The sequence below is a fragment of the Bufo gargarizans genome, chromosome 4, assembly GCF_014858855.1.
Source record: "Bufo gargarizans isolate SCDJY-AF-19 chromosome 4, ASM1485885v1, whole genome shotgun sequence".
Classification (NCBI taxonomy): domain Eukaryota; kingdom Metazoa; phylum Chordata; class Amphibia; order Anura; family Bufonidae; genus Bufo; species Bufo gargarizans.
The window spans coordinates 493,233,071-493,251,543 of NC_058083.1; the positions used below are offsets into that span (position 1 = coordinate 493,233,071).

Genomic DNA, 18,473 nt, shown 5'->3' on the forward strand with positions numbered 1-18,473 from the left:
AACAACCGAACTAGAAATGACACTTATCTCTGAGAGAAGTAACTGACAGCCAACCTTCCCTCCAAGCTTCCCAGACCAAAATGATCAGTATAATCCGCTCAGGGCACTGGACAGTGTGCTATTTAAACTAATGATCCCACCCAGTGCACCTGATGAGAGGCGGATCCAGCACGGCTCCAAATCAACCACTAAACACGTGCTGCTATTCTGGCCGACCTCCGCACAGTCAGAGCAGGGCATGACAGTACCACTCCAGGGCAGTCCCAGAGACGGTAGGAGCTGGTCTAGGCGGACTAGGAGGTACCTGCAAGGCTACCGACAGTACAGACATAGTTAGACAGGCAGGGTCGTTAGCAGGAGCAACCAGACAGGACCGGTGGACGAGGCAGAGACGTAGTCGAGACAAGCAATGGGTCAGGGCAGGCAGCACAGAAACTAAGTCAGACAATCCGGGTCAGCAACAGGAGTAGTGATGCAAGCAAGCAGGGATCAGATGAAGAGCGTAGTCTAGGAACAAGGCACGTAGTCAGGAACACAAGTGGTAGCAAGCTCAATTGCACAGGATAGGACCTTGACTCTGAGGCACTTGGGTAGAGGGCTGAGCCACTTAAATGCCTCCAGGAGAGCCAGGGTAGGTCAATGGAATCACCTCACACAACACAGCCCTGCCCAAGGAGTGATGCGTACAGCAGCCCAGCACAAGCAGCGTTCAGGTAGACTGGAAGCTGCGGAGCCCAATCTCCAGAGCAGCAGCAGAGACAGAGAAGCACAGATCATGATCACAGGTGAGCACAGCACCCGGAACCGTGGCGGCGAGCAGGGAGACAGCGTCGCACCGAGGACGCTGTTACATTAATACTAATAAAATAATAAAAAACTTGGAAAAAGTCTGTTTTATTTATTCATCACCATATTCTGACCCCTAAACCTTTTTTGTAATTATGTGTACAGAGCTGTGTGAACGTTCATTTTTTTTGCAGGGCGATCTGTACTTTTCATTGATACCATTCTGGGGTCTGTACGACTTTTTGATCACTTTTTATAAAAAAAATTTGTGGGAAATGAAGCGACCAAAAATCGGTCGTTTTTTTTCCATTTACCGTTTGCTGCATGAGGAAAATATTTTTATATTTTTATGGAGCCCTGCTATAGACAAGGGCTCCATGGGAAACACTATGCAGCAGCCTCCTGTCATTGTCTGACAGGGGCTGCTGCATACAAGCTCCGAATCCTCCTATCGCCGCCGGAGGGAGCGGGAGCATACCCAGAAGCACGCACTCCCGCTCAGCGCTCAGAGGCCATGGTCAGGATTGACCACAGCCATATGAAGTGTTAAATGTCTGCGACTGGCATTATCGCCAGTTGCAGACATAAGCCGTGGGTGTCTGCTGAAGGCGAGCGCCATTTTTAAAGACCCAGCCAGCGCCGTACTAGTAGAGCGCTGGTCGGGAAGGGGTTAAAGATCAATATTACTGGAAAACCCCTTTAAGGGTTTTTCCAGGCTTCTGATATTAATGACCTATCCCCGAAGTAGTCATTAATATCCGATATCATAGAGGCTGAGTGCCGGGTATGGGATATGACCGGCACCCGCAGCGCAGCCTGCATTTGTATTAAGCATAAACTATATTCATTGGTGGCACAGTGCACCGAACCCCCCCCAACCCCAGTATTATAAAGTAGAATCATTGGTGGCGCAGTGCGCCCCCAACCCCACCCCCCTACCCCCCCAAGTATTATAATCATTGGTTGCAGTGGCAGTTCCGATCGGAGCCCCAGCAGTGTAATCCTGGGGTTCCGATCGGTTACCATGGCAGCCAGGACGCTACTGAAGCCCAGGCTGCCATAGTCGGCTCCCTGCTGTGTGCACTATGCACAGAGCAGCAGGGAGAGTGTAAAGTCCTATTCACCCTGATAGAGCTCTATCAGGGTGAATAGGACAAGGGATGAAAGATCCCAGGTTGTAGCCCCTAAGGGGGGAAATAGTTAGTTATTTAAAAAAAAAAAAAATAACACCAAAAAATTCAGTTTAAATCACTCCCCAGCCCAATTTTACATATAAAATATATAAACAATAAAAGAAATTACATATCACCACGCCCGAAAAAGTGCAAACTTTTAAAATATAAAAAAATATCTCTTTTGCGGTGAACACCGTAACAGGAAAAAACATGTTTTAGTCACCTTGTCCCAACAAAAATTAGGTTAGGACTGTTCTATTATGGTCCAGGCGTTCCATAATATGGAATGCACGTGGCTTTTTTGGTGTTTTTTTTTTCCATGTGGTATCGAGTATCGCAATTCTTTTTTATGGTATCGAAATCGAGTCAAAATTTTGGTATTGTAACAGCCCTAGGTAAGACGTGTGGTTTTTTTCAATTTTTTTTTTATAATACCGTAATTATATGTATTTTAAATTTGGCGACTAAATTTTTCAGGTTAGGAGCCAATGGCTCCTTGATATTTTTTTTAGTCTGGAGCCCTGCATAGGCTGCAGGGAACAGCTGATCATGGTAGTTCAGAGTATCGGACCCTTACTAATTGGATATTAATGACCTATCCTGAGGATAGCTCATCAATATCAGGAGGCCAGAAAACCGCTTTAATAAAATTTCTGGTTGTGGTTTTCTACTGAAGATCCAATGTGTATGGGGGCCTCCCGACTCTCTCCCAATGCCAGATTTCAACTCCTTTTGTTTTTGGAGGACTCCCAATCCCTTATTGATGGAGTATGGGAATCTTGGATGCCACACCTTGAAGACTCATCTTAACTCCTCTAGTCATTATTTGGTGACCACTTAGACAGCATTCCTTCCTCTCTTTTTTTGAATGTCCTGTTTTTTCTCTTTCACACGGGTGAGTTTTCTGTCTGGATGTGATGTGTGTAGCGAACACATAGCATCCAGGATAGACCATCAATATAAAAATGGCAGATAGACAGCCACTTTAAACATCCTAAAAGGATCACATGCGCTGCTGCGGTCATTCAGGGGATGTGTTCATATGCTGCACTTCACTGCTGGGTCACAAGACATTGGGGGACACATCACTACTGAGGCCAGTGAGTGGCTGCTGCACTGCATTGCATGTGAACCCATCTGGAGGTTTCCAGGCCCGAGGACTGAAAGGAGAGCAGATTGGGCCCTCAACACTGGACGAGAGGGATGTGTAGCATGTGAGTGTACGTTTTTCTTTAGGTACAGCACAAATTTAAAATGGGGTATAAAACGAAATAAAGGGTTAATCCACTAAAAGGATGTACGCCAAAATAAACCGGCACAGAATATTGAACCCTAAAACGGCATGATGTGGGAGTGTTCGCTTTTTTCGCCTTCCTCACTTCACACATGAAAGTAAATTCTACTTCCATTACTAATATTCCATCTTATCTCATGTACATTTGTGGCTACACCCGGTGCATCTGATGGTGATAAGAACTCGACCATGTCCTTCATGCACATTATACACATGTTAATTGCAGAATCTGTGAAAGCAGAATGAGAGAGAGGGCGTCTGGCCAGCTCATCTGCAGGAGCAGCATAGCTAACCTGTTTATCAGACACCCTCTTTCTTCCATTCATGTACATCAGTCATCTGCAATTTAGCCTGAGGCAGAAGAAACTAATACCCCAGTGTAACATCTGATGGCTTCTACGTCATAGATCTTCATCAGAGATTGGCCTTGGTGCTCCGGTGATGTATAAATACAGAGGACGCCTTGAATGAGTCTGAACGCTGACTGAGGTACCAGATCCATCAGAGCTAGAACATTAACCATGAACAACCACATGAACGGAGAAGTCAACTGCAACTACATCACCGGTTACAATGGAACCATGGACATGAAAAAGTTGCAGCAAAGTCTGAACCAGTGCAATAAGGAGCACCATGAAGAGAGTAAGCTGCCAGCTTTAGAAACTGCCTACACCAACATCCTAAAAGAACTGGGGGAGAATCCCGAAAGGGAAGGCTTGTTGAAGACTCCTCTAAGAGCTGCCAAAGCCATGCAGTACTTCACCAAGGGATATCAGGAGACCATTCATGGTGAGTTAAAATACACATTGCTAGGGCAAGATGTTGAAGGTTTCTGGTGTTAGACCTTAGACTTCAAGGGCATTACTTTAGGGGGTGTAAAGGTTGCAGTCACACTTTGGCCTGGTACATGAGGGGCTCAATGGCCAAGTGGAAACCAAGTCTACAGGTGGCTTGAGAAGGTTACTAGGGTGAACACTGATGGTATAAATTTTGCAGGTCAGGAGTATGATCACACATGGTGGGTATGCTGCGAATTTGCTGCCACGCAATCTGTAATATATTACATTACCAGCAAAATGAAAGAGCTTTTAGCAAATCTCATCCACACGCTGCAGAAAATTGATCCACAGCAGCAAGTAATCTGCAGTGTGGATTTTATATTCGCGGCGTGTCAATTTATAATGCAGATTGACACCGTTTACAATTCATAGGGGGAAATCCACAGCAAATCTGCATCAAAATCCGCAAGTAACACATGTCCATTTTGCCTCGCCAAATACAGCAAAATCCGAGTTGGGAATTCTGATGCTGTAAATCCTTCTAGCTGCAATGCTGCAAGGAAGCAATGCAAAAGTAATATCGGGCAAAAAAGTTAATATTTTGAGGAACTAAAAGTTATGCAATTTTCCATTATGCTTTATGTTTCAACTGCTGACCATTTCCAAGATCTCTGACTACAGTCATTGAATAGGAACCATTAGGGTAACTACACACATTGCGGATTAGGAGTATTTTTTTTCTGCAAGGATTTTCTTGTGGAAAAACCGCAGTGTAATACATGCCTCCCAAGTGTCCCTCTTCTGGACTCAAGTCCCTCTTTCCATCTTTGTTACTTAAATATCCCTCTTTTTCACCTGGTAATAAATGTACATTAAAAGGGTTGTCCCATCTTGGACAGTTGGGGCATATCGCTAGGATACATGTGCGGTCGCCCTCCATTCAGTTATTTTTTAAGTCCCATAGAAATCAATGGGAAGCGCACTGCGCAAGCGTGGCCACGGCTCCATTCACTTCTATGGGGCTTGTGGAAATAGCCAAGCCAGTGATCAGCTATTTTTGACAGTCCCATAGAAATGAATGTAGGTGGGCTGCGCATGCACGGTACGACTTCCAGCTCTGTTCTAGGGATAGGTGCCGCTCCACTCCTTTAATAAACTAAGTAAACTGCTTCAGCAACAATCGCCTGGTTCCTACCTGTATATTACACCTGCTTCTTGCTACATTATACCCCATGTCTGGCTACTGTCTCAACATGGCAGGAAACGGCAAGTGATTGGATCTTTTACACAATGAGCCATAACTGTCCCTCTGTGACTGGCCAAAAAGTTGGGTGGTATGGTGTAATACAGTGCCAGCAAAGTGACATTTGACAAGTCTCGTGTACATTTTGCTATTTTTTTTCTGTGCAGATATTGACCGGCCATGCAGTTTTAGAAATCTGTAAATTTAGACTACGGAATGTTATAAAAATGTAGAAAAGTTGAGTTTTTCTTTCCTGGGTTTTCCAGGAGTTCACTATTGATGACCAGTCCTTAGACTCACAATGGAATTAGTAGAACTACAGGTAACAGCACACTGCTAGTCAATTGCACAAAGATATACTGAATACTGAATAACAAATAGCTGCTTGGTGGCCATACTGCAAGGGCAGTTAGAAGCTCTTTGCGCATATAATTGATCAAAAATATGTCGGGCCCATCAATCAGACGACAAGATGGCTTCTAATCAGATGGAGCCTACTCTAACATGTCTCTCCTGGGCTTACAGCCTACAATCTGGGCAAAGTAGCACCCAGCTATATCCTACACATGCCTCTCCCAGGCTGAGAGCACATGGTAAATGGATGGCGCCCCCTGGTGGTGCACGGTTCAAACTCACCACCAGGGGGCGCCATGCCCCCAGTGGCAGTGACAATAGGAAAGAAAAACAAACAAACCAGCACCTCCATAATAAGTAAATTTGTTTTTCTTTCCTATTGTCACTGCCCCTGGTGGTGAGTTTGAACCATGCACCACCACCCATTTACCATGTGCTTTTAATTAGATAGATTATACAGCTGTATTCTACTTTGCCCATATTGCAGGCTGACAGCCTAGGAGAGGCATGTGTAGGATATAGCTGGGTGCTACTTTGCCCAGATTGTAGGCTGTAAGCCCAGGAGAGGCATATGTTAGAGTAGGCCCCGTCTGATTAGAAGCCATCTTGTCGTCTGGTAGATGGGCCCAACATATTTTTGATCAATTATATGCGTAAAGAGTTTCTAACTGCCCTTGCAGTAAGTATGGCCACCAAGCAGATATTTGTTATTCAGTATTTGCCTATATCTTTGTGCAATTGACTAGCAGTGTGCTGTTACCTGTAGTTCTACTAATTCCATTGTGTTTCAACCAAATTAGCGCGCACCTGCGGTCTCAAATTTACTTATTATGGAGGTGCTGGTTCGTTTGTTTTTCTTTCCAGTCCTTAGAATCACTCATCCATTTCAGATCGGCAGGCTTTCAGCTCCCCTGCCAATTAAAAGGTTTGTCCAGGATTAAAAAAACATGGCTGCTTCATTCCAGAACCATCCCCACATCTGCCCATGGGTTGTGCCTGATATTGCTGCTCAATTTTTTTATTTATTTTTTAAGGAAGCAGCCATTTTTTTTGCAGTCCTGGACAGCCCCTGTGAGGCCCCTTTCACACGGGCGAGTTTTTCGCGCGGGTGCAATGCGTGAGGTGAACGCATTGCGCCTGCACTAAATCCGGACCCATTCATTTCTATGGGGCTGTGCACATGAGCGGTGATTTTCACGCATCACTTGTGTGTTGCGTGAAAATCGCAGCATGCTCTATATCAGGGATGGCCAACCTTACAGACACAAAGAGCCCCCCAAAAAATGTATGACTACCAGGAGCCACAAGCTATACATTTACACAAAAATAATCTGATCTGAGGTCTGCTAAAAATATTTTTTTCTTATTTTTTCATTAGCAGAGAAAAAAAGAAAAAATATACTTTTCATCAGACCTCAGATCAGATCCCCAAATCTCATCAGACCTCCAAATCAGACCCCCAAAATAAGACCCCCAATGCTCAGATCAGACAACACAAATCAGACTCCCAGTGCCAGACCCTCAGCACGCAGATCTCCCCCTTCTCAGATCTGCCCCCCCCATGCTCAGACCTGACCAACCTATGCTCAAACAAGGTCTCCCATGCTCAGATCAGGCCCCCCCCCCCCCATGCTTAGATCTATAATAAAAAAAAATCTCTTCCCTCTCCTGTTCAGGCGCTGGGCTCCTGCTTGGGCACCTGCTACTCTGTAGGTCTGACATGCTCTCCACTGTGCCCTGATGAGCGCAACGTCAGGTCATAGTGCGCGTCTTCACGTACTACGTTCTCACACTGTGTGCATTAGGACATAGTGGAGAGTGAGCTGAGCTGCAAAGTACAAAGTGTCCGATGAGGAAAAGAGATCTGAGCATGGGGTGGAGAGTGATCCGGCCTGACTGCTTCCCGGCTCCACAGCTAGAGCCACATTTGAAGAAGCAAAGAGCCACATGAGGCTCAAGAGCCACGGGTTGGCCACCCCTGCTCTATATTGTGCGTTTTTCACGCAACGCAGGCCCCATAGAAGTGAATGGGTCTGCGTGAAAATCGCAAGCAAGTGTGGATGTGGTGCGATTTTCACGCATGGTGAAGAAGTCCGGGTTCGGGTCTGGGTACCAAACATGCCAATTTTTCTCACTCGCGTTCAAAACGCATTAAAGCGCTTTGCACTTGAGCGGAAAAATTTCACATTTTCCGGCTACGCACCCGCAGCCTATGGGGCCCTCACACGCGACGCCCGTGTGAAAGAGGCCTAACTGTTTTCCGGAACTGATGAGGCAAGAACCAGATACTGGAGCACCACAGCTCCGTGCACCATGGCCGCACCTGGTTGCTGCAGAGCTGCTCCCATTTAGGTGACAGTACGGACACTACACAGTATATGGATACGTGGTGTTCAGGTCCTGGAAACAGCTGATCAGCAGAGGTGACTGGAGTCGGTCCCTATCCAATCTGATATTGATAATCTATCATAGCAATAGGTCATCAATAGGTAACTCCTGGAAAACCTTATATAATGTGTGAGGGAACCTGGGAGCAAGAGATCAATTTTCAGCAGTGCCAAAACTAGGTAAATGAAGCATTACAGAGCTCAGCGGGTTAGAGGGGTTGTCCACTTTATTTATATACCTCAAGATAGGTCATCAATATCAGATGGATGGGGGCCTGACTCCCGTCACCCCAGCCGATCAGCTGTTTGAAAGGAAGGCTGCGCTCCGCGCGAGCGCTGCTTTCTCTTCATTGTTTACCTGCTCGCTGTCACAACCGCGGTGGGACAGCTTCTTCCTATACACCAGAGCAGGAAGGAGCCATCCCATAGAAGTTAATGGAGACAGAGTACCGATTGCCTACTGATCAGCTGTTATCTTGTAGTTCCAGCACTGGAACGTCACAGCTCCATCCATTGCGTAGTGGTCGGAGCTGGTAACTGCAGCTCTGCTCTCATTCACTTCAATGGGAGCAGCTCTTCAGTTACCAGACCCATTCTCTACACCAGGCATGCTCAACCTGCGGCCCTCCAGCTGTTGCTAAACTACAACTCCCATCATTCCCAGATAACCTACAGCTATCAGCCTACAGAACGGAATGGTGGAAGTTGTAGTTTTACAACAGCTGGAGGGCCGCAGGTTGAGCATCCCTGCTCTACACAATGGATGAAGCTGTGCTGTTCAGGTTCTGACTTCTGGCCACCACAGAGGAGATGAAGCATCATACAGCATCTGTTCAAGTCAGTGGTTCGTATGTGTAATGTTGGACAAGGCAGGTCCTCAAGAAGGCAAGATGTTCTTTGTAACTACTCACCACTCCAGCCGAGGATCCTGAAGTGAGGAATCCCTCTGTTACTTCAGAATTCCCAATCAGGGCATACAGTGTCATTATACTGGAAACTGGAATACCCCTTTAATCTTGTGCTGCCATCCCATCCTCTTAAAGTGTGACTCAAGATGACAACTCAACAATTTTCTATTTAACTTCAAATAAATAAATAAAAATGCATTTGGATGCAATTGTCCTAAAATTTATATTTTATATTTGTATGTTGCAGATATACTCAACAACGCCATATTTGATGAAAACCATGACGAAATTGTCATTGTAAAGGATATTGATGTTTTTTCACTCTGTGAACATCACTTGGTACCGTTTTTTGGCAAGGTATGTACTAAAACCACGGAGGGTAACAAGTAACAAGCGGGTTTGCATCATACCCAGCAGCCACATTATTATTACTATTTAAAGGGGCCCCAATAAAACATATATAAAAAACTTTGAATAAGTGTCAGACTGGGGCTCCTTGGGCCCACCAGAGGAAGTTATTCTCGGGGCCCAAGCCCTATATCATCCATAAAGTCTAATAGATTTTGAATCAAAGAAATAGACCCTAGTGGCAAGTGATTGTCCCCAAAGGCAGCTCCAAATGTCCTTAGGTACTATGGTGAGCCAGTCCGACCCTGCTTAGAAGATTTCAGAATATTAGGGGGGCATTTATTATCCAGAAATACGCCTATATTAGGCATATTCCTGGAGCAGATTGTGGCGCAATGGTTACTTGCGACGCAATCCGTGACTTTTCCCCGCTCGCGCCAAGTGTAAAAAAGTGGGTGTGGCGCTGTCAGGTAAGGGTACGGGCCAGCATCCACCGCCAGTATAGGGGTTATAAAGCCTAAACGCCAGTCTTAGTAGACCCCCTAAGTGTTTACCTAAATTATAACAGTGACACTTACCTCTGTTTTTGAGCTCTGAGCCATACAGGAGCCACATGGATATTATCATCTAGTACAGCAGCCGGAAACCTCTGGCACGCCAGGTGTTGTGAAACTACAACTCCCAGCATGCACACTTGCTCAGCTGTTCTTGGAACTCTCATAGTAGTGAATGGAGCATGCTGAGAGTTGTAGTTTCACAACAGCTGTAGTGTAAGAGGTTGCTGTTCCCTGATCTAGTAGGACTGAGCAACATATAACTGCAAACCTCTAGATTCGCTATGACTACTCCAGCGATCATAATCCAATGTAAAGGAAAATGATGGTAAATCTTTTTTTCCTCTAGGTGCATATTGGCTATTTACCGAATAAAAAAGTTGTTGGGCTGAGCAAACTAGCAAGGTAAGGCTGATCTGATGATAGGTTAGGGTGGCACCTTTAAAGGGACCCTGTCACCATGAAAATGCAATGTAAGCTACAGGCACCATGTTGCAGAGCAGGAGGAGCAGAGCAGATAGATTTTTTGGGGGGGGAAAGATTCAGCAAAACTTGTATTTCATTCATTTATATTCTTGCTTATTCTGGGCTGTGAAGTCCAGGAGGCGGTCCTATCAGTGATTGACAGCTCTCTCTGTATACACAGTCATAGAGGGAAGGCTGTCAATCACCGATAGGACCGCCTCCTGTACTTCAAAGCCCAGAATAAGCAAGAATATAAATGAATGAAATACAAAAACTATATAATCAGTCTGCTCAGCTCCTCCTGCTCTATAACCTGCTGCCTGCAGCTCAAACACCATGTTCAATGTGACAGGTTCCCTTAAAATAGTCTATTCACGAGATGAAATATAAGATGTGATATATGATGCAGATAGCATGCGCCTTCCCTCACATCTAGTGAGAAGGACATAGAAAGATCCCATGTAGCAGCTTCCAGGCCCTGTAGACAGATTCATCACAGAAGGAGTCCACAGGGCATCATAACAGTCCTCTCAGCTCTTCTGATGAGCCAAGGGTGCTCAGTAAGAGGTAGTGTTCACTAATATAAGGACATATGGGGACATTAATGAAGACTGGAGATTTAGACCCGGACTTCGTCCCTCCTGCGCTGGCAGTTCACCCGCCTATTTATGTAGAGGTTCCGGCCTCTACATAATTTAAGCGGACTTTACACTTGTCTAAATCTACGCCAGCATCCTTGCTGGCATAGATTTAGACCATTTTCTGCTCCTAAAACAGGTGGAGAAAATAAAAATGAGACGGGCCTCCCCGCCCCCACCACACCACTTTTTTTAGACCTGGCGTGAGTGGCTGAAAAGGGGAAAAAGTTGCAGATTGCGGCAAAAAATAACCTCTGCACCGCAATCTGCGACATATATATGCCAAAAGGTGCCATATATCTGTTTGTAAATGACCACCATAGTTCCTTTACTGTCCCATGATGTTCAGTGTGTGCACACTGGACTATTCCTACCGGACCATCTGGCAGATGTCCAAATTTAAAGGGGTATGTCCTAGCTACAGATGCCCAAAGACAGATTGTAGAGATTACAATGACACCCAGCACATTAGTTAGCATCTTATATAACATAGGCCTCTACCACTTTTGCTAGACTGGCCCTGAGCTGAAAGCAGAAAGCGCCTCTGCACTACTGAGGCCTGTCTGATGTCGGACTCATCATAAATGACACTGTACGTAATCAGACATTTGCTGACTTTATTTTTTCTTTCAGAATTGTTGAAATCTTCAGCCGGAGATTACAAGGTAAAGTGATACCAATTTATACATGTTAATAATATCTGGAATTTAAGCACAAATTTTACATAGAACTTAAAGGCTATGTACAACTTTGGCGACAATTTTTATGATTGCATTTTACTCATTTTTTTTTCTTCTAAGTTTGTCTTTATTAAAAAATGTCAGCAGTTTTGGTCATAAAAGTTAACTGTTTGCCTAGCTGTGAGCTTCTTACTTTCACTTTGAGCCATCATATGCCTGATGGGAAACAGTATAAACACAGAGCAGCTAATAGAGAATCTCAAGGCTGTACAGAGAAAGGGGCTCAACATTTTAAATTAAGACCAATTGAAAAAAAAAAAAACATTTGTAGCTCAAAATGAGTACAATGAAATAATAAAAATATTGCCTTCCAAAGGTGTCCATAGCCTTTTGGCATACTAAGCTGCTGGCAGCACTTGGTAGTGGCTGGAGAGAACAGTACAAACATACCCCTTGTAAAGTTTTTATCATCAGGAGTAGTGTAAATATAAGGTTTTATTCTGTCAAGTTCTGACCAGGAGGCGGAGCTTCACTGTGAAGTGCTCTCTCCATTGAGCTGCTCTACAGCCCCCTTCTACATGACAGCTGTAGCATTAAAGCAGAAGACTACTACAGCTGTCACTCAGGACGGAGGCTGGAAAGCAGCTTAATCCAGAGAACACTTCACAGTGAAGCACCATCCTGGGCACTCGCAGGAATAGCACCTGGCAGAATAAAACTATAAAAAAATATTCATGTATTCATTCATATATGCTCTTGCCAGCTGCTAACTAGCATGGTCAGCAGATCTGCATGGTCTTACCTGCTGACAGACTTTCTTTAAAGGGTGTGTCCACTTCAAGTTACATTTTACTGTATAATTTACAGATGTAGATCTGCACGTTGTTAATGGAAACAGTCAGCAAGCTTGTTCTCAGACACATTGCTAACAGCTTAGCTGAGCTTCTTTAATGCAGGGGGCATTTCATTTGTCTTAGATCAGATTTTAAATCAACAAATCCGACTTGAGCCAGCCAGGAATACTGGGAGACTTCAGCTGTGAAGTCTGCAGAATGGTGAATGCAGCTGTGGAGGAATACAGGCAGCGACTCAGAATGTAATGCATTTACAAAGCGAAGCTGCAATACCACACACAACGCATGGAGACACGTGTCACTGCGTCTGCAAGAGGACAACCACTGAAATCCAGTACAACGCTTGCAGACCTATAGAATGGATCAAACGTTCCATGTTTTGGGCCACCAGACATTGGTGGCATACCACGGTGGCTCAGTGGTTAGCATTGGTGCCTAGCAGCGCTGGGATCCTAGGTTCCAATCCGACCAAGGGCAGGAAGTCAAATGCAGACAGCCCTCCAGGTGAACAGGAGATGGGTGCACACCTCCAAGGGGGTAAGGTTCAATACTCCAACTGAACGGATAATCCACATTGTACTTTGCGGGTGGGGGCATACCAAGAATGCTTTTTGTGCTCTTCTGCTGTGATCTGTAACCTGCAGTGGTAATGCAGTTCTATATTTTACAGTTCAGGAACGGCTGACCAAACAAATCGCCATTGCAATCAATGAGGCATTACAGCCGATGGGAGTCGCAGTTGTTATGGAAGCTTCGTGAGTACCATTTTTTGGGTGTTTTGTCCTTGCGTGTAATGCTATACGATCTATGGGGGACATTTTTCAAGACCGGCATATTCTTCACCAGTCTTGATTCCCCCTGCCAGAGGATGTGCCAAATGTATAAAGAGGCGCAGGCCTCTCCAGAGTTAAATGTTGAAATGTCTGCAGTCACCACTAGAGGGAGCTTACTGCATACTGTATATATGTTAAAGTCAATAATAGCACAGTATGGCAGTAAGCCCCCTCTAGTGGAGGCTGTAGGAAACTAGAATTTCTACAAAGGTGATTTGGAGCTCTGTATCACATTATTACGGGCTCCCCCAGGAATAAAGATTTATTAAAGGGGTTCTCCAGGCTTTTAATATTGATTGACCTATTCTCAGTAGGATGAAGGGAATATGCGCACACTGTGCGTGTGCAGTCTCCCTTCCTGACGCTGCTATGTCTATGGCAAAGCAGCAGCGAGCAGGAAGAGAGAAGGGAGATGACACGCATGCACTGCGCACGCCTTCCCTTTATACAGCTGACTGGCAGGGATGCAGGGTGTCGGACCCTCGCCGATCTAAAATTGATTACCTCTCCTCAGTAGAGGTAACAATATTAACCACCTCCGGACCGCCTAACGCAGGATCGCGGTCCGGAGGCGGCTGTCCCAGCCACAGTTACGCATATATGCGTCATCTCGCGAGACGCGAGATTTCCTGTGAACGCGCGCACACAGGCGTGCGCGTTCACAGGATCGGAAGGTAAGAGAGTGGATCTCCAGCCTGCCAGCGGCGATCGTTCGCTGGCAGGCTGTAGATGCAATTTTTGATAACAGCGTCTAATATATCTGCTACCTGGTCCTCTGGTGGTCCCTTTTGCTTGGATTGACCACCAGAGGACACAGGCAGCTCAGTAAAGTAGCACCAAGCACCACTACACTACACTACACCCCTCCCCCTGTCACTTATTAACCCCTTATTAACCCCTGATCACCCCATATAGACTCCCTGATCACCCCACTGTCATTGATCACCCCCCTGTTAGGCTCCATTCAGACGTCCGTATGTGTTTTACGGATCCACGCATCCATGGATCGGATCCGCAAAACACATACGGACGTCTGAATGGAGCCTTACAGGGGGGTGATCAATGACAGGGGGTGATCACCCCATATACACTCCCTGATCACCCCCCTGTCATTGATCACCCCCCTGTAGGGCTCCATTCAGATGTCCGTATGTGTTTTACGGATCTGCGGATCCATGGATCGGATCCGCAAAACACATACGGACATCAGAATGGAGCCTTACAGGGGGGTCCTGCTCTATGCGTTTCTCTGCTGGACATGAGCCAGCAGTTCCTGACTTGGAGTCAAGCGCGGGGAAAAGAGCACCAAACAAACAATAATGGATTCTGCACGCTGCTGATATTGAGCGTACGCATCGCTATACGCTCAATATCAGCAGCGTGCAGCATACATTATTGTTTGTTAGGTGCTCTTTTCCCCGCGCTTGACTCCAAGTCAGGAACTGCTGACTTATGTCCAGCAGAGAAACGCGTCGAGCAGGATGCGAGTTAGGGAATCAGTTTATCTGTAGCCAGCCTCAAAGGAGGGTATAGGGATTGTTAAGCAGGTGAATGCTATATCTCAATAAGGTGCACCTGACATCCCCACCCTCCAACAAATGGGGGACAGTGTCTCGATATATATCACTGAGCTATAGCAGCTATAACTTTATGCTGTATACATAGCTGGGTGAAAGTCCACATCCAGGTACAGTCAGGTACATAAATATTGGGACATTGACACAATTCTAACATTTTTGGCTCTATACACCACCACAATGGATTTGAAAAGAAACTAACAAGATGTGCTTTAACTGTCAGCTTTAATTTGAGGGCATTTACATCCAAATCAGGTGAACGGTGTAGGAATTACAACAGTTTGCATATGTGCCTCCCACTTGTTAAGGGACCAAAAGTAATGGGACGATTGGCATCTCAGCTGTTCCATGGCCAGGTGTGTGTTATTCCCTCATTATCCCAATTACAATGAGCAGATAAAAGGTCCAGAGTTCATTTCAAGTGTGATATTTGCATTTGGAATCTGTTCCTGTTAACTCTCAAGATAAGATCCAAAGATCTGTCACTATCAGTGAAGCAAGTCATCATTAGGCTGAAAAAATAAAACAAACCCATCAGAGAGATAGCAAACACATTAGGCGTGGCCAAAACAACTGTTTGGAACATTCTTAAAAAGAAGGAACGCACCGGTGAGCTCAGCAACACCAAAAGACCCGGAAGACCTTGGAAAACAACTGTGGTGGATGACCAAATAATTCTTTCCCTGGTGAAAAAAACACCCTTCACAACAGTTGGCCAGATGAAGAACACTCTCTAGGAGGTAGGTGTATGTGTGTCAAAGTCAACAATCAAGAGAAGACTTCACCAGAGTGAATACAGAGGGTCCACCACAAGATGTAAACCATTGGTGAGCCTCAAAAATAGGAAGGCCAGATTAGAGTTTGCCAAACGAGATCTAAAAAAAGCCTTCACAGTTCTGAAACAACATCCTATGAACAGATGAGACCAAGATCAACTTGTACCAGAGTGATGGGAAGAGAAGAGTATGGAGAAGGAAAGGAACTGCTAATGATCCTAAGCATACCACCTCATCAGTGAAGCATGGTGGTGGTAGTGTGATGGCGTGGGCATGTATGGCTGCCAATGGAACTGGTTCTCTTGTATTTATTGATGATGTGACTACTGACAAAAGCAGCAGGATGAATTCTGAAGTGTTTCGGGCAATATTATCTGCTCATATTCAGCCAAATGCTTCAGAACTCATTGGGTACTGGTGGTGCTTCACAGTGCAGATGGACAATGACCCAAAGCATACTGCAAAAGCAACCAAAGAGTTTTTTAAGGGAAAGAAGTGGAATGATCACCTGACCTGAATCCGATTGAGGATGCATTTCACTTGCTGAAGACAAAACTGAAGGGAAAATGCCCCAAGAACAAGCAAGGACTGAAGACAGTTGCTGTAGAGGCCTGGCAGAGCATCACCAGGGATGAAACCCAGCGTCTGGTGAGGTCTATGTGTTCCAGACTTCAGGCTCTAATTGACTGCAAAGAATTTGCAACCAAGTATTAAAAAGGGAAAGTTTGATTTAGGATTATTATTTTGTCCCATTACTTTTGGTTACTTAACAAGTGGGAGGCACAGATGCAAACTGTTGTAATTCCTGCACCGTTCACCTGATTTGGATGTAAATACCCTCAAATTAAAGCTGACAGTCTGCAGTTAAAGCACATCTTGTTTGTTTCTCTTCAAATCCATTGTGGTGGTGTATAGAGCCAAAAAGGTTAGAATTGTGCCGATGTCCCAAAATTTATGGACCTGACTGTATATTCACTTTTAGCAGCTAGCCACATTTCAATTAGTAAAAAATAAAAATAAAAACTCACCTCATCCACTTGATCACGCAGCCGCCATCCTCTTCTTTCTGCAGGACCTGCAATGACATCACCGCAGGTCCTTTTGCAGGTCCTGCAGAAAGAAGAAAGAAGAGGATGCTGGCTGCGCGATCAAGTGGATGAGGTGAGTTTTTTTAAAATTATTTTTAACCCCTCAGGGGAGGGAGGATGAAGGGGCCCGCACACCTACCTGAACAGAGGGAAAGCAGGGCCCGGGACGGAAGACAAGTGGGCCACCTTAATGCCCGATATAACTATAATACAGATGTAGGGGACGGGGCCTTCCATGCGCTCCAGGCCCCATAGCAGCTGCATGGTCTGCCTATATGGGCGGTACGCCACTGATCACGCCCATTATAGTCTATGGGTCTGTAAAAACCACGGATGCAACATGGATGCCATTCATGTTTCACAGATCATTAAGAAGAGATGCTTTGAAAATTATTTTTCAGGTGCACAGGGTCTGTGAAAAACGGATGACACACAGACCACACACAGATCCTTCACTAGCATCTTCAGGGAGGTATCACTGACCACCTTTTCACAGATTTAAGAACGGACATGTGAATGAGGCTTAAAGCCATCAACAAGAAAACCTTTGTTTGGGGGATGTACACATTATAAATTAATCTACTTCCATGGATTAAGCCTCGTTTGTGTTCTTGGTCACAGGCACATGTGTATGGTCATGCGAGGCGTCCAGAAGATAACCAGCAGGACAGTCACCAGCACAATGCACGGCATATTCAGAGACGACCCCAAGACCAGAGAAGAATTCCTTTCACTGATCAGACAATGAAAAGTCAGCACTTTATAAATGCAACGTTAGATTATTTGTTTGCTAATCCTAAAAAAAAATGACGAATAAAACAATACAATTTCCTTAAAAGTATCAGGAGTCTGCAATTATTGGAGAACCAGATGCTTGGAAATAAGAAAACAGCAGCGGTAAGGGTACGGCTACACAACATTTATGTCACACATTTTTTTGGGGGGGGTAATCATAGTCTATGGCAGGGATGAGCAACCTTCAGCACTGCAGCTGCTGTGAAACTAGAACTCCCAGCATGCATACTTTCTTGGCTGCTCTTGTAACTCCCATAGAAGTTAATGGTGCATGCTGGGAGTTGTCGTTTCAGAACAACAGGAGAGCTGGAGGTTGCTGACTCCTGGTCTATGGTGTCACACTGCAACACGAGTCACACAAAAATCCAACTTGGATGGATATTTGTGCGACACCATAGACTATCATTACAAAAATGTTGGATAACATTACTGTGAAATGTAGCCCTAGCCTAAGCCTACATGCACACACTTGAGTTACTAACTGAAAACTTGCGGCATTTTTTTTGCAGATCTTCACTGCAGGTTGCATTCTTTTCAATGTGAGGTATTAAATCCACAGCAAATCCACAAATAATACATGTGGAAAAATCCACCCCTGTGCAGGTACCCTTCTTAAGAACTACACTTGTGGTTTGCAACTGTGTCCCACACAAAAAAGGCAGCGGGAGATTAGGGAGGTTAACAAGTGGCTCAAGAACTGGTGCAGGAAGGAGGGGTTTGGGTTCCTGGAGAACTGGGCCGACTTCTCTATCGGCTACAGGCTCTATCGTAGGGATGGGCTGCACCTCAATGGGGAAGGGGCAGCTGTGTTGGGAGAGAAGATGGCTAGAAGGTTGGAGGAGTGTTTAAACTAGGGACTGGGGGGAGGGTAATTACGTTATACGAGGGGAAGATAGTGAAGATAGAGACCGGGGGCAAGGTAGTGAGACTGGGGGAGGA

At 45.2% G+C, this 18,473-nt stretch overlaps 1 protein-coding gene across 1 annotated transcript; it reads left to right on the top strand.

Moving 5' to 3' along the window:
- Window positions 1-3,745: 3,745 nt before the first annotated feature.
- On the top strand, window positions 3,746-17,546 carry LOC122936022 (GTP cyclohydrolase 1-like). The gene is made up of 6 exons (XM_044292015.1): window positions 3,746-4,044; window positions 9,174-9,283; window positions 10,178-10,233; window positions 11,565-11,596; window positions 13,136-13,220; window positions 17,361-17,546. The coding sequence occupies exons 1-6, from the start codon at window positions 3,777-3,779 to the stop codon at window positions 17,485-17,487; spliced, it is 678 nt and encodes a 225-aa protein (XP_044147950.1). The 5' UTR covers window positions 3,746-3,776; the 3' UTR covers window positions 17,488-17,546.
- Window positions 17,547-18,473: the final 927 nt, after the last annotated feature.